Source organism: Mugil cephalus, chromosome 10, assembly GCF_022458985.1.
Source record: "Mugil cephalus isolate CIBA_MC_2020 chromosome 10, CIBA_Mcephalus_1.1, whole genome shotgun sequence".
Lineage (NCBI taxonomy): Eukaryota > Metazoa > Chordata > Actinopteri > Mugiliformes > Mugilidae > Mugil > Mugil cephalus.
This window is the reverse complement of record NC_061779.1, coordinates 402,501-426,251: the sequence shown is the minus strand read 5'-3', so window position 1 is coordinate 426,251 and position 23,751 is coordinate 402,501. Positions and strand designations below refer to the sequence as shown.

Here is a 23,751-nt window from a genome sequence, read left to right as displayed (position 1 = left end):
TTATTTTTACATCATTACTCTGAATTCTGAACTGGTTTTAATGAAACTGGTTTTATTATAAATTGAATAAGTTGAGCATGATACTAGTTACTTGTTTCATTTAAACCCAGTTACTGCATCTCAGAGCTAAAAAGACAAGTTCTTTCTTATGCAGAGAAAATAAAATATTTGTTTAATGCCAGACCTGTTTTCATTCAAGTAGGTGGTTGTTAAATCTAGAACAGTGTCACTATTGTAGAGCTGACAATAAATTAAATGCACTTTAACTGAGATGAATTATTATTATTACACTTCTAATAAATGTTGTTAATAATATTCTCTGTGCATGAAGACAGCGTTGGTCTTTGTTCATGAGGCCAGTGAAGACGTCAGAAAACGGAAGTGAAGCTTCATTTAGAGCAGAACAGATGGTTTTAATGAAACGAGACGATGTTAAAGTCAAAGACTGAACAAAAAACTGTCACAGATAATTTGTTCTAACAGGTCTAATAGATGCAATCGGTTAAAATGCTACAGATCTGGAGGTTTGTACAAATTTAAATATGTGAAAGAAGTTTGGGTTTATCTTGTACAGACATGAGAGGAAGTTCATGATTTGTTCAAAAAACGTACAAAACTTTTCAAAAACAATTAATTTGTACAAAAATGAAAGAGGAGACTTTAAACAAGACGCTACAGATGTTCTCATTCGTACGGTCAGAGATGAGAAAATGAATAAAAATAATGACAAATCTTTAAATACACAGGTTCATAGCATGTTAGCATTTACAACAATATGATACACGTACAACCACTGGAGAGAACACAACACAAACTCATAATCCTCCTCATAATCCTCATCCTCATCCTCACCCTCACTACTGAGGCTGTGCCCCTGGTGCTCCTCTGGCTCTCGCTCAGCTCACTCCATGTATCTGGGGATACATCCCTCCAGCTCGATGAGCTCTGGCCAGTTCTCGTACTTATTCTTCTCACTGTCGTTCTTCAGATACTGAAACAGAGACACAACCAACACAATGAAGATGCTTCATGTGACCGTATGTGGCCTGAAAACATCAGGGAAAGAGCCAGATTAAACTCTGCTGAGCTGCCGTTACAGGCTGTTACTGTGTTGTGTTGCTGGTTCGGGCCCTTGGGAAGAACTTGGATGTGGCCCCTGAACTACACTGAGTTGGACCCCGAGTCTAGAAGGTGGAGACCTGCCATGGATCTAACCCAAACAATATGAGTCCCATCTGCATTATTTATTAATTTGCTTTTATTCTATTTTCTTGTTTCATTTTTCGTTCTGTCTCCGTCTCCTTTGTCGTGTCATCGTGTCCCTTTAAGCTCAAACTTCATTGAATTAAAAAACCTTGAAAACCATCAGATGTGTTGAATTTGATTCAGTTTGTTTGATGGTGACTGAATCTGAAATAAAACCTAAAAACAAAGACAGAGTGTGGTGAGAGACTCAGAGACGGACTCGGAGCTCGTTACCTTCTCGTAGCTGCTCTTCACGTCGGCTCCTTTCCCTCCTACAAACACCCAGTTGTCTCTGAACCCCAGCGAGTTGATGGAGGAGCTGCCCAGCTCAGCGATCAGCTTCCTGGCGTCTTCAGTCAACCTGGTACAAACACAAGCGGATCAGGAGGAACCTCCACACATATATATATAACACCATGATCCAATTAAACCCATTTCACTCTGAAAGACATGTCCCTTAACAGCTGGGGGGGACCTGGAAGAGGGACACACATGGACATTCAACACTTTCACATTATTATAGTAAAAGTTATATGAACATACTGTAAATTAACAGCTTCTATGACGCAGCTTCTATAAGTTCTTATGATCAGTCAGATAAATAAAGAGATAAATAAATAAATGTTTCTTTTACTTGGAGGACGGTTCATCGAAAGACGCCATCAGAACCACGGAGCCAGACTCAACGCTCTTCAGCAGCTCGATGAGGGGGGCAACATCTGAAACCACCATCATCACCATCATCATCTTCATCATCATCATCATCACCATCATCACCATCATCACCATCATCATCTTCATCATCATCACCATCATCACCATCATCATCTTCATCATCATCACCATCATCATCATCATCATCATCACCATCATCATCATCATCATCATCATCATCATCATCATCATCATCATCATCATCATCATCTTCATCATCATCATCATCATCATCATCATCACCTTCACCATCATCATCATCATCATCTTCATCATCATCATCATCATCATCATCATCATCATCACCATCATCATCATCATCATCATCATCATCATCATCATCATCATCATCATCATCAATCATCATCATTCTCATCATCATCATCATCATCATCATCATCAATCATCATCATTCTCATCATCATCATCATCATCATCATCATCATCATCATCATCATCATCATCCTCATCATCATCATCATCATCATCATCATCATCACATCATCATCATCATCATCATCATCATCATCATCATCATCATCATCATCAACATCATCATCTTCATCTTCATCATCATCATCACCATCATCACCATCACCATCATCATCATCACCTTCACCATCATCATCATCATCATCTTCATCATCATCATCATCATCATCATCATCACCATCATCTGTCTCACCTCCACCGTACATGTCGTAATGACCCGTCTTCACCACGTCTCCAGTTCTTCCTGTCAGGAATCAACAGGAGGATCATGAATCATGAATCATGAGGAACATGTTTAATAGTTTCTTAGTGTCTCTGGTCCATTTCTCACCGTTGACCACGACCACGTTTATTCCGACTCCAGCGTTGTTCAGCACCGACCCAAGAACCCTGAGAACAGAAGCTCCTCATGACTACAGAGTCCAGCGTGGTGCATGTTTCTTCTGACACTATGATCACACTGAGCCCCCCCCTCACCCCCCCCCCCCAGAACCTACAGCTCGTTCTTGATGCAGATCTTTGCAGCCACGACGTTGGCTGCTCCGCTCTGCAGGTAGAAGCTGAACTGGTCGTCTGGACATTGTCTCTTGGTTCCACACGGTGCATCTGGACGTGGACAAGAGGACATGGATCAAACCTCCACCAGTCCCAGGATCCTGGGTGGGTCTGGGGGGTCTGGGGGGGTCTGAGTGGGTCTGGGTGGGTCTGAATGGGTCTGGGGGGTCTGGGTGAGTCTGGGGGTCTGGGTGGGTCTGGGGGTCTGGGGGTCTGATGGTGACTTACCAGGCTGTTTGGTGTCCAGGCTGGAGGTCAGAGCGGAGAGTTCAGATCTTACTAGGAGACTATGAGACAATCCGCCTGGAAAGACACAACCACAGAGAGACTCTAAACCTGGACCAACTACAAGCCACAAACCACAAACCACCGGCCTCCGGGTCGACTACGCTAAAGCTAATGCTAAAGCTAATGCTTAGCTAATGCTAAGTCAAATTAAGTTAGCGTTAAGTTTAACTACTAGAGTAGTTCACAGTATGTTAGCTCAGTTTAACTTCACTAAGAGTTTTAGACGAGGTCAATTTCAAGCCCTGGTTCACTTAATCTAAGCTAAGCTAAGCTGAGCTAAGATAAGCTAAAGCTAAGCTAAGATAAGCTAAAGCTAAAGTCAGCTTTGGCCTGCGGAGCAGCTACTTAAACATAACAGTATAAATATAGATATGTAAGTGAACAGGCTCAGGGAGTCTGGGGTCTACCTCTCAACGATGGGCCGTACTGCTGCAGAGTCAGCAGGACCAGAACCAGGAGCGAAACCAGCACCACGGAGATCTGGACGAACTCTACAGGACAGACACGTGAGACACGAATGTTCAGAGAGACGAGCATCTACGTCCCCGTTCACACCTGGAGACTGGAGCCTAGGACTGATAACGGGTCTAGACCATGATAGGGACAGAGCCCCCAGAGGGTCTAACCTGGTCTAACCTGGTCTAATCTGGTCTAATCTGGTCTAACCTGGTCTAACCCGGTCTAATCTGGTCTAATCGGGTCAAATCGGGTCTAACCTGGTCTAACCTGGTCTAATAGGGTCTTATCGGGCCTAACCTGGTCTAATCTGGTCTAATCTGGTCTAATCGGGTCTAACCTGGTCTAATGTCAAAGCAGGAATTTACAAAGTGGGAAAATGAGATAAAGACTGAAATTCATAAGTGAAAATAACTTTTATCTCTAATTTATCATCTGGTTTATTCAGAGAGACAACACTGAGACCAGGACCAGGAAGAACCAGGACCATGATAGAACCAGGACCATGATAGAACCAGGACCAGGAAGAACCAGGACCATGATAGAACCAGAACCAGGAAGAACCAGGACCATGATAGAACCAGGACCAGACATGAGTCCAGATTAAATTATTGAGACATTTCATTATTTTATTAAATCTAAACTTTCTCTAATCTCCTTGTTCTTCTTTGCTGTGGATCTAATGTTAAAATGTGCGGTTGTCGTTACTTCCTGGTTTTCGTTGTGTTACTGGTCTGGATGTGGCCTCTGGTGTTTGACTGCTGATGTGATGAGAACTTACTTTTACCGAGGTTCTTTCTTCTCATCATGTTTGATTTTCCTGTTGAAACATCGACAGCAGAGAAACAAGATGATTCAACCAGAAACTGATCCAACTTCTTCTTCTTTTACTTTATTTAGTTTTTATTTCCATCAACGAACAAATGAAACGTTTGAAAAGATAAATGTTGAGGTTAAAAAAGCTTTAAGGGAAAGTTTCATTTGTTTAATTTCTAAACTGAGTTTGTGTTCATGTGTGTGTGTGTGTGTGTGTGTGTAATAATACAAACACAATGAATTCACAATAACAACAAATATGTTGCAGTAAAATAAACATAAAAATAAAAATGTTTATTTTCCTTATTCATTTTTATCTTGAACCATTTATTTATTTGTGGATTGTTTTTCATAAATTACGTCTTTATTCTCCATTAAAAGGTGAAATAATAAATTACTTTGAGAACATATTCACACGTCTGTGTCTCTGTTCTGTAGAATAATTATTCATTTCTCTGTGTATTTTTAATTTATTTTCTTTCCTGTTTCTTGACAGTTTTCAGATTATTTTCCTGCTCGATCTGAATCAGTTTATCAGTTAATGAGTTGTGAGCGCAGATAATAAAACCGGTCGATCATTAAGTTTGACAGAGAATTAAATTGTTACCGTCTCCACTTCCTGTCTGGAAACACCTGAGCAGGTAAACGAGCTGAGTCAAACTAAGCCCCAGGAATAAAGGAGTAGAGGAATAAAAGAAGAGAAAGAACTGACCGATTCGGACCGTGAGCATGCCTCTGACCTCCCGCGCTGTCGAGTCTCAGTGAGATCCAGACCAGCAGGTAGATCCAGCTCCTCCCCCTCGGCCAGGTAACCTGCTCTCAGCCAATCACGCGGCCTGAGAGCAGGAAGTATTTTCACACGCACTGGAGATAAAGATTAGGTTTCACACCCATTAACGGTAAAAGGATTTGTCCTATGATGTGATCATCAGCAGGAGAAATAAATCATTAACTCGGCTTCTAAACAGCTGATTATTTACTCTATGTATTTATTTAGTTATGGATTATTTCTACCACTGGTTCTATTGATCTGATCGGTTCCTTGGTTCTGTTTATTTGATGCATGTTGTTCGTCCTGTTCACACAAATAAAGACCTGAACCTGAAAAAAGATGAAATGTTAAAAACATTTGGATTTGACAGATATTTCATGTATTTGTTATTTATTCTGTTTATTAAATATAAACATTGTCTTTGTTCTTGGACCTCAAACTAAAATGAAAGTGTGTAGTTGCGGTGCCTGTTGTGTTACTGGTCGGTCTGGTTCAGATGTGTAAAGGTTGATGTGTATCTGAGTGAGACCTGAAGCGTCTGAAGAGTCCGGCTGCTCCCAAACATTCACACACACATGAAACCAGATATTTAAACTTCCTGCAGGTTTTTATTCCAGATCGACTCGTTCCTGCTTGAACCGGATTCTACAAACTAGAATCGGACACATGACATGAAGCTGTTTGTTTGTCCTTAGTGTGAAATGATCAGAGCCCCGTCCACATACTTTAGAGCAGCTTCCACAACCTGATCTTCCTGTTGCTGGTTCAGAAAAGTCGCCTGCAGGTAATAAAACATGAATGTGGCTCCACACCCTCTGGGACTCAAACGTTCATCTGAAATAAAAGTGAACCTGATCTAGATCCTGAATCTGACTGTGCAGCTCCTCCCTCTGACTCAGTCGCCTGGATAAATACCTCATGTTCATGATGAGATTGTGCAATAACCTCGTAGTTTTCCTTATAAATTCACTGGACTCTGGACTCAGCTTGTGTATTTGTCCTTTCTGTCTCCGTTTAATCATCGTGTCCCTGAGATCAAACTCAGATACATTGAATCTGTTTGATTTTTGAATGAAATAAAAACGAGTTAAAAGAAGCAGCAGCTTCTCTTGACGCCTGGTTATCGGATCTGATCTGGTCTCAACTGGGATCAGACTTAACTTCTTTATTTCTGGGTTTAATTAGATGAATAATCTGCAGCTCATTAACATCCAGAGAAACGTCCACATCCCAGTGACTTCAGCAGGAACCAGCTGCAGGCCTGAATGAAAACAGGTCAGAAACAAGCTGCTTTTATTGGATCCAGGTCCAGGTCCAGGTCCAGGTCCGGGTCCAGGTCCGGGTCCAGGTCCAGGTCCAGGTCCGGGTCCAGGTCCAGGTCCAGGTCCTTTAACCTCATCTCATGGGGTGAGTTATAGTTTTACTTTTATTTGGTTCTGGTTGCAAATGAAGACATTTCAGTTTCCATTAAAGCGACTCTGTTAAGACCAGAACAAGAACATCTGATCTGGGTCAAACTGATCCGGTCCTGGTCCTGGTCCTGGTCCTGGTCCTGGTCCTGGTCCTAGTCCCGGTCCCGGTCCCGGGGCCTCATTTATCACCGTACACACTCACAGATTTGCTCATAAAGATCAGAACCACATTTCAACGCAACGTCTGGAATTTATCAGTTTGTACTTGTGCTTAGAAAAGTGTGTAAGTTTGTGCACAGCCTCTAGTGGTGGAACAGTGGAACTACACATAGAACCGTGTTCTGCACACGTTCCCACGTTCCCGTCTCCCCTCATCATAAAACGCTCAGTCAGCAGCAGTGAAGCCTCCCAGAGCTCAGAGACATGTGGCAGAATCGTGTCCATGTGTCTCAGTTTACATCCAGCGTCCAAACAGGATCAGATTAAACCGACGCACGTCACCATAAACCACACGTTTCTACGTCTATTAAACCTCAGAAACTCACCCAGACTGAGGATCGTCCACAGACTGGAGCTCGTCTGTCTGTAGCTGCTGGTTTTATTTCAATTTGATCTAATTAAACTCATTATTTATTTAACAGTGATGTTCATGCATCTGTTTCAGTCGCTGGTTTATTGGCTGTAAAGTATTTGTGATGTTGGTCAGATGATGCTTTACTTCATTTATGGATTTGGTGGATCAACGATCCTCCTCCTCCTCCTTCTCCCCCTCCTCCTCCTTCTCCCCCTCTTCCTCCTCCTTCTCCCCCTCTCCTACTCCCCTCCCTACTCCTCCTCCTCTCCTCCTCTCCCTCTCCTCCTTCTCCTCCTCCTCCCTCTCCCCCTCCTTCTCCTCTTCCTCCCCCTCCTCCTACTCCTCCACCTCCTCCTCCTCCTCCCCCACCTGTTCCTCCTCCTTCTCCTCTTCTTCTTCCTCTTCCTCCTCCTCCCCCTCCTCTTCCTCCTCCTTCTCCTCCTCCTCCCTCTCCCCCTCCTTCTCCTCTTCCTCCCCCTCCTCCTACTCCTCCACCTCCTCCTCCTCCCCCTCCTCCTCCTCCACCTCTTCCTTCTCCCCCTCCTCCTCCACCTGTTCCTCCTCCTTCTCCTCCTCTTCTTCCTCTTCCTCCTCCTTCTCCCCCTCCTTCTCCTCCTCCTCCCTCTCCCCCTCCTTCTCCTCTTCCTCCCCCTCCTCCTACTCCTCCACCTCCTCCTCCTCCTACTCCTCCACCTCCTCCTCCTCCTACTCCTCCACCTCCTCCTCTTCCTCCCCCTCCTCCTCCTCCTCCTCCTCCCTTAAAGGGATTGCTGCTGCCATATATGTTGTAATGGACGTGCACCTCCTTTGTCCTGGAAGTTAGAACAGGTGGATTTATCACATTCTACATCTCATTCCTACAGCAGAACATAGAACCTTTCCTACCCACGGTTTGATAAATGAGGCTCCTGGTCCCATTAAAAACCTCGTCCTGACTGAACTCATTCATGGATCCGCTGGTAGAAAGGAGCCAGAATAAGACACGTGTGTTCATTAGTGATGAACCTTTATAAAGATCCTGAGAACCAAACTAAACTAGAACCACAGACTTTCCATCGTGTCCCCTAAGAAGAAGATGTGGAGACCAGATGTTGATGGTAAAGAACTGAGACCCAGTGGTTCCATTAATACTGTGAGAACAGCTGATTGTTTCTAATGTGGCCGTAAAACATTAAACGTCTTCAGTTCATGTTAAAAAACAAAGAAAACCAAACGAAACCGTAGAAAACATTCAGCTTTAAGGTTGATTTCATTTACATTCAAGCCCCCGATCAGTTTATAAAAAATAAAAAAACACTTGGATTCTCCGGGATGCTGCCTCCTCCTCCTCCTCCTCCTGCTCCTCCTCCTGCTCCTGCTGCTCCTCCTCCTCCTGCTCCTCCTCCTCCTCCTGCTCCTGCTGCTCCTCCTCCTCCTCCTCCTGCTCCTGCTCCTCCTCCTGTTCCTGCTCCTCCTGCTCCTCCTCATTTCTTCATCCAGACGTTTTTCAGATTAAAAGAACCAGCGTCGGTTCATTTTTCTGCTGAAGCATCTCTGCATCAACAGCTGTTAAATAAAAAAATACCTTTAGTTTTAACAGGGACCAGTTTAATCTGGAATAATCGTCCGTGTCTGTAACTCGTAAAAACCAGACCCCACAGGTCATTTCTGACTATAACACATGTGTCATTATCTTCCTGGAGACTCAGCTACAGACAATAAATTAATGATCTTGTTTCTCTCGTGTGAACAGGGTTTAATGTCTGAACCACAGATGAACTCGTCCCCTGTGAATAGAACTTCTGTTGTTTATGTAAATAAATACAAAGCAGGGAACGTCGGTGGGTCTGGGAGTGGGCGTGGCCTCGTACCTGGCCTCTGATTGGTCAACTCCTCACCAGGTAACGTTCATCCGTGTTTATTAAACCCTTAATGGACCTGATGAGGATCAGCTGATGACAGCAGATCTGTACGGGCTCTGAGGAGGCGCAGAGGAGCAGAGGAGGAGCAGAGGAGGAGCAGAGGAGGCGCAGAGGAGGAGCAGAGGAGCAGAAGGGCGTGGCTTGGTCCTGCTGACCTACATGAGGGTGTTGAGGTGTCCCGAGTGTCCCACAGAGTTCAGCATCAGGGCCCTCTGGTCCAGCACCTCCCTCTCCCGCCCCAGCGCCTCCCTTTCCTGCTCCACCAGGGCCCGGTCCCTCTCCAGCGCCGCCCTCTCCTGGTCCAACCAGAGCCGTTCGGCCTGGACCGCCGCCCTCTCCCTCTCCAGCGCCGCCCTCTCCCCCTCCAGAACCTCCCACTCCCTCTCCAGGCCCCCCAGGGGCCCGTCGCAGGGCTGGTTCTGGTCCGGACTGTTCACGAACGCCTCCTGTCTGTAGTCTGAGGAGGACGGGGGAGGCGGAGGGGGCGGCGGGGGGCGTGTCCTGTGTCTGGGGGCGGGGTCAGGGTGCTGGTCGTCATCCTGGGTGACGGGGGTGAGCAGGGGGGCGCTGCTCGCCAGGCGGCCCTCCATGGCTTCATTCATCAGGTGGAACCACGGCCAGGAGGAGGCGCCGTCCCCGACACTCTCCATCCCCACGGGAGGAAACTTCAGGTCCTGGGGAGGAGAGAGAGGATGAAGGGAGGAATGTTGTGTACTGAAGTGGAAAGAGGAGAAGCTAAATGATGACGTAGCTGAAGGATTGAAATGAGCTAATGTTGCTAATGTTGCTAATGTAGCGTTAGCACCAGTGGACCTTGTATCTCCTCTTCAGATTGTCCCACTTCTTTGACATCTGGTAGGTGGAGACTTTCCCCTGGAGCCCCAGCTCCTTCAGGATGGCTCTGAGACGAGGAGAGGAGGAGTCAGTGCCATCCCTCCATCCATCATCCCTCATCCATCCATCCCTCATCCATCCATCCATCCATCCATCCCTCATCCCTCATCCATCCATCCCTCATCCCTCCCTCATCCCTCATCCATCCATCCCTCATCCATCCATCCATCCCTCCCTCATCCCTCCATCCCTCCCTCATCCCTCCCTGTCTTACTTCCATGCGGCCTTGGCAGCGTTCCTCCTCCCTGTGAACAGCGGCTCGTTAGCGGCTCGAAGTTTGATCATCCTCCTGGTGTCCTGGTCGCTCACTGAGACACAAGGAGGACACATCAACACCATCAACACCATCAATACAATCACCACCATCAACACCATCAACACCATCAACACCATCACCGTTTAATACGTCAACAGTTTAATATTTAATTTCTAATAGTTAATAATTAGTTAGTTAATGGTTTAGAATAGAATAGAATAGAACAGAATAGAACAGAGCAGAACAGAACAGAATAGAAATAATGATAGATGAATAGATAGAATAGAGCAGAACAGAACAAATAACCCGAATGATAGATAGAAACTTATTTGTGCCTCATTGGGGAAATTGCAGTTTGTAACAGCAACATAGGAGCAGAAAAGTAACAAGAATGAAAAGCGTTCTGTGTAAAAGACAAATAAGTAGAAGTAGAATAGAATAAACAACATAAAATTATTTGCATATATACACAGAGTAGTGGATTGTGAATTGCAACAGGAAGTAACCGAAAGTGTTGAATATTACATAGTATGTAAGTAATGAGTTGTAACAAAAACTACTGAACTGTAAACGGATATAACAGATATAACAGACACTGTGCACAGCACAGAGAGAGTATTAATAGTGGAATATCATCATTATTTCATGGTTAATAGTTAATAATTTAATACCAATCAAGCTCAAATAATAAGAAGAATCCACTTTTTAGATTTTGTTTTAATGAAACCTTTCAGACGTCATCACTGGCATATAAAGGGTGAAAAGTCAGAAATGTATCAAAGTTTTGGTATTTATGATTAGGACTAAAGTGGACTAAAAGATTTATGTAAAAAAGACACAGCGCCACCTAGTGTTTGGGTGGTGTTGTTACAGAGTGAACCAGACTGACCGGGTCCCAGCATAAAGGTTCGGTCACGTAGGACCTAGACAGGAGGAGCTGTATCTGTGGTGAGGTGAATGTCAGCTACGCTAACAGCTGCGCTAACAGCTAGGCTAACAGCTACGCTAACAGCTACGCTAGGCCCTGTGTTGGTTTAACACAGAAGTATAAGGTGTCCTGTGTATACGCTCTTACTCTTATAGGAGAGGTCTGAGGGAGTTGAACACTCTTCTCCACTGGCGTCGATGTAGGTGATGTTGGCGTCGGCTTCACCGTTGTCTCCGCCCACAACGCTGTCCAGCTCCGACCCGCTGCTCCTCTCCACCATCAAACAGTCCCTGTCAGGAGGCGGCGACGAGCCGAACACACCGTCCTCCTCGTTAGTCCAGACCGGCGTCACCCTGGGAGCCTTCCCCGCCAGACGGCCCTCCAGAGCGTCGCTCATCAGCAGGAACCAGGGCCACGAGGCCGGGTTGGTCTGGGCCTCCATCCCCCGAGGAGGAAACTTCAGGTCCTTCCAGCACAAAGAGACAATAGACCAGCATTAGACCAGATATAGACCAGCATTAGACCAGATATAGACCAGATATAGACCAGCATTAGACCAGATATAGACCAGCATTAGACCAGATATAGACCAGATATAGACCAGATACAGACCAGATATAGACCAGATATAGACCAGATACAGACCAGATACAGACCAGATATAGACCAGATACAGACCAGATACAGACCAGATATAGACCAGATACAGACCAGATACAGACCAGATATAGACCAGCATTAGACCAGATATAGACCAGCATTAGACCAGCATTAGACCAGATACAGACCAGATACAGACCACATATAGACCAGATATAGACCACATATAGACCAGATATAGGCCAGATATAGACCAGCATTAGACCAGACATAGACCAGCATTAGACCAGATATAGACCAGCATTAGACCAGATATAGACTAGATATAGGCCAGATATAGACCAGCATTAGACCAGACATAGACCAGCATTAGACCAGATATAGACCAGCATTAGACCAGCATTAGACCAGATACAGACCAGATACAGACCACATATAGACCAGATATAGACCACATATAGACCAGATATAGGCCAGATATAGACCAGCATTAGACCAGACATAGACCAGCATTAGACCAGATATAGACCAGCATTAGACCAGCATTAGACCAGATACAGACCAGATACAGACCACATATAGACCAGATATAGACCACATATAGACCAGATATAGACCAGATATAGACCAGCATTAGACCAGATATAGACCACATATAGACCAGATATAGACCAGCATTAAACCAGATATAGACCAGATATAGACCAGCATAAAACCAGATATAAACCAGATATAGACCAGATATAGACCAGCATAAAACCAGATATAAACCAGATATAGACCAGATATAGACCAGCATTAAACCAGATATAGACCAGATATAGACCAGATATAGACCAGATATAGACCACATATAGACCAGATATAGACCAGATATAGACCACATATAGACCAGCATTAGACCAGATATAGGCCAGATATAGACCAGATATAGACCAGCATTAGACCAGATATAGACCAGCATTAAACCAGATATAGACCAGCATTAAACCAGATATAGACCAGATATAGACCAGCATTAGACCAGATATAGACTAGATATAGACCAACATTAGACCAGCATTAGACCAGTATTAGACCAGCATTAGACCAGATATAGACCAGATATAGGCCAGATATAGACCAGCATTAGACCAGATATAGACTAGATATAGGCCAGATATAGACCAGCATTAGACCAGATATAGACCAGCATTAGACCAGATATAGACCAGATATAGACCAGATACAGACCAGATATAGACCAGCATTAGACCAGATATAGACCAGATACAGACCAGCATTAGACCAGCATTAGACCAGATATAGACCAGATACAGACCAGATATAGACCAGATATAGACCAGCATTAAACCAGATATAGACCAGATAGAGACCAGATATAGACCAGATATAGACCAGATATAGACCACATATAGACCAGCATTAGACCAGATATAGGCCAGATATAGACCAGATATAGACCACATATAGACCAGATATAGACCACATATAGACCAGCATTAGACCAGATATAGACCAGCATTAAACCAGATATAGACCAGCATTAAACCAGATATAGACCAGATATAGACCAGCATTAAACCAGATATAGACCAGCATTAAACCAGATATAGACCAGATATAGACCAGCATTAGACCAGATATAGACCAGCATTAGACCAGATATAGACCAGATATAGACCAGCATTAGACCAGATATAGACCAGATATAGACCAGCATTAGAGCAGCCTGCCACCTGGAGGCAGAAGACAGTAACTACACTCCTCCCCTTAGACCTAGACTGAGATAGACTTTAATCATCCACAAGGGAAACCTTTATCCTAACAGCTGACCTGCCTTGGACATATGAGGACGTAGAGTCTAGTCAGGTCTGTGTGTTCTACCACTAAAATACTTTGGCTTAAACATAAACTTGAACCAGGACGTTTGTGACGTCTGTGGAAAGTTCATCACCTTGAACTTGGTCTTCAGGTTGTCCCACTTCTTGGCCACCTGGTCCGGTGTTATCTTCCCGGTCAGCCCCATCTCCTTCACGATCCCCCTGAGGACAGACCAGGAAACACCCCCACGTCACACACTGACCATTCGTCTCCACCACCTCCACCTCCACCTAACCCTAACCCTAACCCTAACCCCCACAGACCTCCAGGCCGGCTTGGCCGTGTTCCTCCTCCCCGTGAACAGAGACTCGTTAGCGGCTCGAAGCTCGATCAGTCGCCGCGTGTCGTCTTCTGTCACTAAACAGAAAACACAAGAAAATCTGATTTTATTTGTCACACGAACAGTGAAACAGAGAAACAGTGAAACACGGCACACAAGGTAGGAAACATAGAGATCAATGTATAAGTGAGACTTGGAAGGTGAACTCACGTGGATTTACAGGACACATGAAGACAGTTAGTGAGTAGTTAGTTAAACACATTTAGGTCCAACTTGCTTTTTCCTAAACTCATGAATAATGTGTATAAGTGTTTTTGCTTCACTCTCCCAAATGTAACCGAACAGATTTCTCTCACACTTAGTTTTTCTTCTGTTCTTTCTAGGTTTCATGTTTCTTTAGTGTTTTTATTGAGGGAGACCACAGGTGTCAAACGGACGGTGAGACGGTTCCTGGAGTGTCTCAGCTTTAACTCTAAAGTGTCTCTAACCCGTCTTACGTTTGTAGGTGAACTCGGCCATGCGGTGCAGCTCTCCCAGAGACGTGGACCCGTTCTTGTCCTCGTTGTCCACCAGCAGGTCCATCTCGGACTCCGTCAGGAACTCGGTCATCCCGGCCCGGCTCCGGCGAGCTCGCTTCTTTGGCGTCGGAGACAGCGACTCGCAGTCCTCGTCCTCGTCCTCCACGATGGGGGTGAGGATGGGCGCGGCGCCGGCGAAGCGTCCCTCCATGGCGTCGTTCATCCGGTAGAACCAGGGCCAGGAGCTGGGGTTGGTCTCCACGCCCCGGGCAGGAAACTTCAGCTCCTGAAGGAGACAGATGCTGTTAAATGCCCTAAGACGAGGAGACGACAGTGGACTCATTCAGGTTCCTACGGTCCACAACGTCAGGACCCGAAGTGGACCCCCCATAGAGACTATTGGTCTCAAACAAGCACAAAAACAAACAGAAAATGCAACAGAGAAAGTTTCTCACTGGGATTAAGTTCAAGAGGCGGCTGAAGTATCTTGGTCGGACTTTCAATAAAAAGGCCCAGAGGTTAGAGGAAGAAACCGCTGAGGATGTGAAGGTGGATAAAGACCTGGACATGGACTCAATCACAATGAGTCTGTGTTTGACCGACCTTATACCTCCTCTTCAGGTTGTCCCACTTCTTGGCCAACTGGTCCGTGGTGAGTTTCCCCTGAAGACCCAGCTCGTACAGAATGGCTCTGATAAGAAATAAAACACGTAATTAAACTGAAGAAAGGCTCAAACCCTCATTAAAAAACAACAGAAAACAACTGTGCAATATAGAACAGACTTCACCTCTGGAGCATTTTCACGTATCCTGCACCTTTATTTATTTATTATTTATTTATTGTGTTGCATATACAGATTTAGAGTCACAGGCCCTAGGTTTTTATTCTGTGTTATTATTTCTTTCTGAGCCGAGCATCGATATTTCATTCTGTGACATCGTCATGATTTGAAAAAGACACGTGAAAGACGAGAAACGAGAGGAGAATTTTTGGTTTTAAATATAATTGTTTCCAAACTGAATGAAGTAATTCAGGAAACCAGCAGAGATTCTGCATCACAGATGGTTCAAGTGCTGTGACATTAAAAAGAGAAAAAAATAGAAATATCTAAAAATATAAAGTGGATAAATAAATATTTAGTTTGTTAGTTCGGATTATGGTTTGTAATATGCATGATAAACAATCTGATCACAATCTGTCAGAAGTTTTTTTTTTATCTGAATAATGGAATAAAATGTTGCTGTTTAATGAATGAACTGTTTGGTATAAAGGTTTATTCTGGGAGGTTTGTTAACCAGCAGCTAGTTGAGTTGATTCTCCACAGACAGGTTTAAAGGTGCAGCTCTGAGTGACTGACTCACCTCCAGGCCGGTTTAGCCGAATGTTTCCTGCCGGTGAAAAGTGCTTCGTTGGCCGCTCGGAGTTTGATCATCCTCTCAGTCTCCGGCTCAGTCACTGAGGAGGAGGAGGAGAGAAGGAGGTGAAGAAGGAGATGAAGAAGGAGATGAAGGAGGTGAAGGAGGTGAAGACTTGTCCTCTTACTCTTGTAGGAGCACTCGCTCATCCTCCTCCAGCCCATGGGGACCCCCTCGATGGGCGGAGCCTCTGCGTGGACCGTCCCATCATCCTCGGCGGCCTCGGTCGCCACGGTGTCTTCCATCTCCGTCTTGATGAGGAACTCCAGGATGTCGGTGTTCTCGTGGCTGTGGTTGCTGCGGTGACCGGGGGCGTGGGCGGCGGCCTCGGGGCTCAGCACCAGGCTGCTGTTGTAGAGGCGACCCTGCATGGCCTCATCCATGATGTGGAACCAGGGCCACGACTCCACCACCACCCCACCCAGGTGGTCCTGACCCTGGTAGGGCTGCTTCAGGTCCTGGAGGAAAGACCACGGGGGACGAAGAAGAAGAGGAAGAAGAAGAAGATTAAGGTCGTGTCCCAGGAGATCAGGAGGAATCCTTACCCAACCCAACTATCTCTTTTCATGAATCCTCTGAGCTCCTCATCTCATCTGTAGCCTCCTCCTCCTGAACTTCCTCCTCCTGTGCCTCCTCCTCCTGAACCTCCTCCTCCTCCCCTGACCCAGGTCACCTTGTACTTTGTCCTCAGGTTGTCCCACTTCTTGGCGATCTGGTCGGCCGTCAGCTTCCCTTCCAGGCCAAGTCCTCTCAGGATGGTGCTGAGGAAACAGAGTCATCATCATCATCATCCTCCTCTTACTCCTCTTCCTCCTCCTCCTCCTCTTTCTTCTTCTACTCCTCCTCCTCCTCCTCCTCCTCCTACCTCCAGGCGATCTTGGCCGAGTTCCTCTTCCCGGTGAACAGAGCCTCGTTGGACGCCCTGAACTCAATCAGCCTCTTCACATCCTCCTCAGTCACTGTGGGGTCAAAGGTCAGAGGTCAACACTGACTGAAGAAGAGGAAAAAGAAGAAGAAGAAGAGAAAGTGAAAGTGAGGGTGAAGGAGGAAGAAGAGAAAGAGAAAGAGGAAGAGGAAGAAGAGAAAGAGGAATGAGAAGAACAAGCAGAAGAGGAAGAAGAAGAAGAAGGAGGAGATTGATTCACTGACCACAGCTACTCACTCTTGTATGAGTTCTCTGAAAACTGAGGGTTCAGGGTTGGCTCCATTATGGAGGAGGGAGGAGGGAGGAAGGAGGAAGGAGGGGAGAGCTGCTGGTGTCTGGGGCCTCGAGCTAACGCATCCTAAGAAAAAAGAGAAGATGAGATGACAAATTTAAAAAATGGCCGTATGCTTGACTCCTGTGGTTTATACAGATATATTATGTTCTTTGTACGTCCAAGGAAAGACCCAGAGAGAGTTCTGTCTGGTTCCTCCACTAAGATGCTAAAGTCTACGACGACAACGTAGCTACTGCGTCAACTTAACTACAAAGTTGGTGATGAGTAATTCAGTGACTGAACAATATTTTGGTGCAAAACAGAAGAGATTTTAATCTCAATGGGACTGGCAATGAGGACGGTAAAGGCAATTAATTCAAAAATAATTATTAAATGTAAAACAAGTATGAGATCAGTGGTAAATATATAAAATAATAGCAGTAAATAAATGAATAATAATAAAAATAAATGCACCAAAAGCAAACAGTTTTCTAACAGAACTTAATGTTTTCTACAACTCGTGTTCAGCAACATTTCAACAAAAGTTTCAGTCTCCATTGTTAAAAGTGAAGCAGGAAGTAGAAATAATGATGTTCAGGTAAAAGAGTCACAGCGCCGCCTGGTGTTTGGGTGTAGTTCTTACAGAGCGAGCCGGACTGATGAGGTACAAGTACAAATGAATCACACCGGGGAAGCCTACGTGCGTATGTCCGTACGTAGCCATGCGCAGGATCATAAATTACATTAAACGCTTCTTACCCCGGGTTGGCCGTTAGCTGTTAGCCGTTAGCTGTTAGCTCCGAGGCTAACTCCCGTTTACAGGAGCGGGCTAGGCTGCTAACTAGTTAGCTCAGGCGACTAACGCTGAACAGCAAACCGACTACACCGGGCTTCCCGCCGCACAGCGACACGTAGCCCTGTTAGTCCGGGATGATTCCGACTCCCGGTGGCCGCCGGTGCTCTCTGTCATCGCTCCCGGGGAGCAGAAGTCTACATAGATCAGTTGTTTCCGTTAACGGAGCTAGCCGCTCCCGGTTAGCTCCGCTCTAACAGGAGGGTGCGCTCGCTAACTCCACCCGGTACGGCCTTCTGCCATGTGACTTCCACTCCAGAGGGGCGGGGTTGGACGTAAACAAACAGAACGAGCAGTATTTTATTATTATTATTATTATTATTATTAATGTTGTTCTTGTTTATTTTTGTTTTGTATATTTAATACTGATCCCATACTTGTTTTACATTTAATGTTTTTTTATTTGAATATAATTTTAATAATATTTTGCTTTAATTACTGGCTGTTGTAAATCTTTGTTCTCTCACGTTTCACTGGATAAATATAATATAATATAATATAATATAATATAATATAATATAATTGCCAATAAAGCGTACAAAAATTATATTGATTTTTGTACATTTAATGCTGATTTAATAAAGTTCTGCCAGAAAATTACATTTGCTTTTGGTGCAATTATTTTTATTATTATTATTATTTATTTATTTATTTACTATTTATTATTATTTTCTTATTATTTAACACTGATCCAATACTTGTTTTACCTTTAATAATTATTTTTTATTTTAATTAATAATAATAATTTTTAATATTATTTATGTTAAAATCAAACCATCAGAAATAATACGATGTTTTACTTATTATTTATTACTGGCTGTTAGTTTAAATGGTCTTTGTTGTCTGATTTTTCACTTTACAAATAATATAATATAATATAATATAATATAATATAATATAATATAATATAATATAATATAATCAACGACCAATAAATGATGTAGAAATGACATTTGTTTTTGTTTTGTTTTTAATTCTGATTTAATAAAGTTCTGCCAGATTCTGATTCTTCTTCTTATTAATTTCTACTGAACACCAGGTGTTTTGTGATCATGAATAAGGTCGTGTTTGCTCTACGTGCAGCAGGAAGCAGAATGAACCTGCTCAGCATCCTGCAGCGACAAGTCAGCGTCAACACGTCACACAGCACAGGAAGTCCTCTTTCAAAATAAATGTCTCAGTAAATCACGCTGCCAGACTTCACACAAGCATCTTTTTTCAACAAATAACTTATTGTAGAGTTGCATTTGAATTTTAGCACAACTATTTTGAGTAAAGCACCATTTAAAGCGGTACACTGACTATTTATATATGTGAATATTAAAGCTTATATATCTAACACTGAGGATAGTGTGAACTTATTTTGTATTATCATACTGATATTTCTATGTATTACTTAGAGGAGCAGTCTTCTAGAAACAGCCACAAAACTGTAACAGAACTGAGTGAAATAAAACCTGGAATCACAGTATTTATGCTACATGACTGAACTTCTGCTTAGATGATGAACAGAAGTTGTATCATTCAGTCAGACGCATTTCGCTGCTCTGCACCTGCACATGTGGAATGAAATGAATCTAATCTAATAAACGGTTAAAATGGAGACGTGGTGTTTTACTGTGAATGTCTTGACCGGATCCTGCACCGTGTATCTGCTTTAACTTCACTCACTGATGCTGGAACGATGGAGTCCGAGCTGAGTTTCACCTCCTCACGGTCACCTGCCTCTCACTGATCAGCTGTTAATCAGCTGTCAATCAGCTGTCAACCAGCCGCCAGTCAATCAGCGGAGTCCTGGTGCACAGGTAAGATGAGGTGACTCGAAGCTGCCGCAGGTTGATCATGATGCTGATGCTGTTTGTTGATGGAGGCTAAATAAAGAGAGGACGAGCTCCTTCCATCCACATGAAATAAATTAATGTTTTAAAGACTTTTATTCAAATGATTCCACGACGAGGCTCAAAAATACAAAACAATAAAGTCATTTAAACTCACATCGCTCCGGACCAGAGACAAGAATAATGACGTCCCTTCCGGCGGATTCCCGGATGTTTTTGTCTGTAAATAGATTCATAACGAGTCTCTGATAAATAACCAGTAAATACAGCACAAATAAAACCTTTCAACACGTCAATCTGTCATCCACGTTAATTAATTTAATTAACAAAATAAACCACTGAACAGGATAAAAAAAACTCCTCTTTTTATTTGAATAACTAAGAATAAATCGTGTTTCCTCATGATTTTAATGTTTCCCTGGAGGAGTTTATCTTTTATTTCAAGTCTGAATAATGATGTGCATGACAGAGTGGATTGTGGGTAATTTTGTGAATGACCCTTCATATTTATAGTAATATAATATACATATAATATATTCATATTCTTTAAACTAAAATATTCAAATGAATGAAAAACACTTTCAGAATGAAACACACTGGGACAGATGTTTTTATATTATATTATATTATATTATATTATATTATATTATATTATATTACATTATATTATATTATGTTATATTATATTACATTATATCATATTATTATATATATATATATATTATATTATAATATATTAATATAATAATATATATTATATATATATATTAATTATATATATTATATATAATATATATAATATATATGATATAAATAAAAATAATATAATATATATAATATATATTATATTATAATATGATTATATATAATATAATATAATATAATATAATATAATACAATATATATAATATAATATATATAATATATATAATATATAATATATATAATATAATATAATATATATTATATTAATATATATATTATATTATATTATATTATTATTATAATATATGTAATATAATATTATATTATATTATATTATATTATTATATTATATATAATATAATGTATTATAATATATATTATATTATATTATATTATCATATCATATCATATATTATATTATATTATATTACATTACTTACTTACATTATATTATATTATATTATATTATATTATATCATATTCATTATATTATATTATATTATCATATTATATTATTAATTATATTATATCATATTATATTATTTATGTTATGTTATGTATTTATGTTATTTATATTATATTATATTATATTATATTATATCATATTATATTATATTATATTATATTATATTATATTATATTATATTATATTATATTATATTATATTATATTATATCATATTATATTATATTATATTATATTATATTATATTATATTATATTATACAGATAGCATCATGTTGGCCAGGAAGGGGCTCCTGCCAGACGGCTTCCTGCTGACCCGGCTGGCGGAGGACCAGAACCAGCCGAACCGCAGCCGGTTCAGGTCCCAGAGAGCCCGCTTCATCACCAAGACCGGATCCTGCAACGTGGCTCACAAGAACATCAGGGAGCAGGTAGGCTGAGAACCTAGGCTCAGGTCTAAGTAAGTAAGGTCTAAGTATTTCTCATGTTCTGGAGCCTTGTGGACCTCCCCGTCCCCGTCCTCCGGCGTGTCCCGTGTCTTTCAGGGTCGCTTCCTGCAGGATGTTTTCACCACCATGGTGGACCTGAAGTGGCAGCACTCCCTCCTCATCTTCGCCTCGGCCTTCATCTGCTCCTGGATGCTCTTCGCTATGATCTGGTGGCTCCTGGCCTTCGCCCACGGAGACCTGGAGCCTCGCGACCCCAACGGCGAGCCGGGCCCCGTCCCCTGCGTCACCGCCATCCACTCCTTCACCTCGGCCTTCCTGTTCTCCATCGAGGTCCAGGTGAGGGTCCGGTCGATCTGGTCTGGGGTGCGTTTGTTTTGTGGTGCGGCTGCTCTGAACGGCGTCGTCCTCAGGTGACCATTGGCTTCGGCGGCAGGATGGTGACGGAGGAGTGTCCTCTGGCCATCACCGTGCTCATCGTCCAGAACATCCTGGGCCTCATCGTCAACGCCGTCATGCTCGGCTGCGTCTTCATGAAGACGGCTCAGGCCAACCGGCGAGCCGAGACCCTCATCTTCTCCAGGAACGCCGTCATCGCTCCTCGCAACGGACGACCCACCTTCATGTTCAGAGTCGGAGACCTGAGGAAGAGCATGATCATCTCTGCCACCATTCAGCTGCAGGTGACACGACCGCGACTAGACCGAGTCTAGACCGAGACTAGACCGAAACTAGACCACGACTAGACCGAGTCTAGACCGCAACTAGACAGAGACTAGACCGAGACTAGACCGCAACTAGACCGAGTCTAGACCTAGTCTAGACCCAGACTAGACCGCGACTAGACCGAGACTAGACCACGACTAGACCGAGTCTAGACCACGACTAGACGAGGACTAGAGCAAGACTAGACCACGACTAGACCGAGAGTAGACCACGACTAGACCGAGTCTAGACCGAGTCTAGATCACGACTAGACGAGGACTAGAGCAAGACTAGACCGAGACCAGACCACGACTAGATCGAGTCTAGACCGAGTCTAGACCGAGACTAGACCGCGACTAGACCGCGACTAGACCGAGTCTAGACCATGACTAGACCGAGACCAGACCACGACTAGACGAGGACTAGAGCAAGACTAGACCGAGACTAGATCATGACTAGATCGAGTCTAGACCACGACTAGAATGAGACTAGATTGACTAGACCGAGTCTAGATCATGACTAGACGAGGACTAGAGCAAGACTAGACTGAGACCAGACCATGACTAGACCGAGACCAGACCACGACTAGACGAGGACTAGAGCAAGACTAGACTGAGACCAGACCACGACTAGACCGAGACTAGACCACGACTAGATCGAGACTAGACCACGACTAGACGAGGACTAGAGCAAGACTAGACCACGACTAAACCTGGCCCCACGACTAGCAACTGGACTAGACCTGACTAGACCATGTCTTGGCCCTGGTCCTGGTCCTGGTCCATGTCTTGGCTCTGGCCCTGGTCCTGGCCCTGGTCCTGGTCCTGGTCCTGGTCCTGGTCCATGTCCTGGTCCTGGTCCTGGTCCATGTCCATGTCCATGTCCATGTCCATGTCCATGTCCATGTCTTGGCCCTGGCCCTGGTCCTGGTCCTGGTCCTGGTCCATGTCTTGGCCCTGGCCCTGGCCCTGGTCCTGGTCCTGGTCCATGTCTTGGCCCTGGTCCTGGTCCTGGCCCTGGCCCTGGCCCTGGTCCTGGTCCTGGTCCTGGTCTTGGTCCTGGTCCATGTCTTGGCCCTGGTCCTGGTCCTGGCCCTGGTCCTGGTCCTGGTCCTGGTCGTGGTCCATGTCTTGGCCCTGGCCCTGGTCCTGGTCCTGGTCCTGGTCGTGGTCCTGGTCCTGGTCCTGGTCCATGTCTTGGCCCCGGCCCTGGTCCTGGCCCTGGTCCTGGTCCTGGTCCTGGTCGTGGTCCATGTCTTGGCCCTGGCCCTGGCCCTGGCCCTGGCCCTGGTCCTGGTCCTGGTCGTGGTCCTGGTCCTGGTCCATGTCTTGGCCCCGGCCCTGGTCCTGGCCCTGGTCCTGGTCCTGGTCCTGGTCCTGGTCGTGGTCCATGTCTTGGCCCTGGCCCTGGCCCTGGCCCTGGTCCTGGTCCTGGTCGTGGTCCTGGTCCTGGTCCATGTCTTGGCCCTGGTCCTGGCCCTGGCCCTGGCCCCGGCCCCGGCCCCGGTCCTGGTCCTGGTCCTGGTCCTGGTCCTGGTCCA

At 44.2% G+C, this 23,751-nt stretch overlaps 3 protein-coding genes across 5 annotated transcripts in view; 1 reads left to right on the top strand and 2 right to left on the bottom strand.

Annotated features, from left to right (window-relative positions):
• Positions 1-388: 388 nt before the first annotated feature.
• On the bottom strand, positions 389-7,491 carry LOC125014357 (protein FAM3C-like). The gene is made up of 10 exons (XM_047595346.1): positions 5,279-7,491; positions 4,532-4,570; positions 3,702-3,785; positions 3,235-3,309; positions 2,949-3,057; positions 2,783-2,841; positions 2,645-2,695; positions 1,880-1,964; positions 1,480-1,606; positions 389-991 (listed from the first exon to the last, which is right to left on the bottom strand). The coding sequence occupies exons 1-10, from the start codon at positions 5,295-5,297 to the stop codon at positions 902-904; spliced, it is 738 nt and encodes a 245-aa protein (XP_047451302.1). The 5' UTR covers positions 5,298-7,491; the 3' UTR covers positions 389-901.
• Positions 7,492-8,313: 822 nt separating this feature from the next.
• Positions 8,314-18,328, bottom strand: zgc:171459 (uncharacterized protein LOC562056 homolog). 3 transcript variants are annotated; one of them, XR_007113609.1, is made up of 15 exons: positions 17,960-18,327; positions 17,164-17,284; positions 16,867-16,960; positions 16,675-16,762; positions 16,129-16,459; positions 15,948-16,041; positions 15,189-15,276; positions 14,565-14,871; positions 14,051-14,144; positions 13,861-13,948; positions 11,451-11,769; positions 10,334-10,427; positions 10,039-10,126; positions 9,175-9,899; positions 8,314-8,869 (listed from the first exon to the last, which is right to left on the bottom strand). XR_007113609.1 is itself a non-coding variant. In XM_047597411.1 (14 exons), exons 2-14 carry the CDS (start codon positions 17,207-17,209, stop codon positions 9,381-9,383), a joined length of 2,250 nt encoding a protein of 749 aa, XP_047453367.1. In that variant the 5' UTR covers positions 17,210-17,284; positions 17,960-18,327; the 3' UTR covers positions 8,314-9,380. The 3 variants fall into 3 exon arrangements, 2 of the variants coding, with proteins under 2 accessions (XP_047453367.1, XP_047453369.1); XM_047597411.1 differs by having other exon boundaries at positions 8,314-9,899; XM_047597413.1 differs by lacking the exons at positions 8,314-8,869; positions 10,039-10,126 and having other exon boundaries at positions 9,750-9,899; positions 17,960-18,328.
• A 1,392-nt stretch (positions 18,329-19,720) lies between these two features.
• The window catches only part of kcnj11l (potassium inwardly rectifying channel subfamily J member 11, like), a 5,579-nt gene continuing 1,548 nt past the window's right edge, over positions 19,721-23,751 (top strand). The window contains exons 1-4 of the mRNA XM_047596511.1: positions 19,721-19,858; positions 21,325-21,491; positions 21,606-21,845; positions 21,920-22,189. Of these exons, the coding sequence (XP_047452467.1) occupies positions 21,333-21,491; positions 21,606-21,845; positions 21,920-22,189 (669 nt within the window). The 5' untranslated portion in view covers positions 19,721-19,858; positions 21,325-21,332. The remainder of the gene's footprint in view (positions 19,859-21,324; positions 21,492-21,605; positions 21,846-21,919; positions 22,190-23,751) is intronic.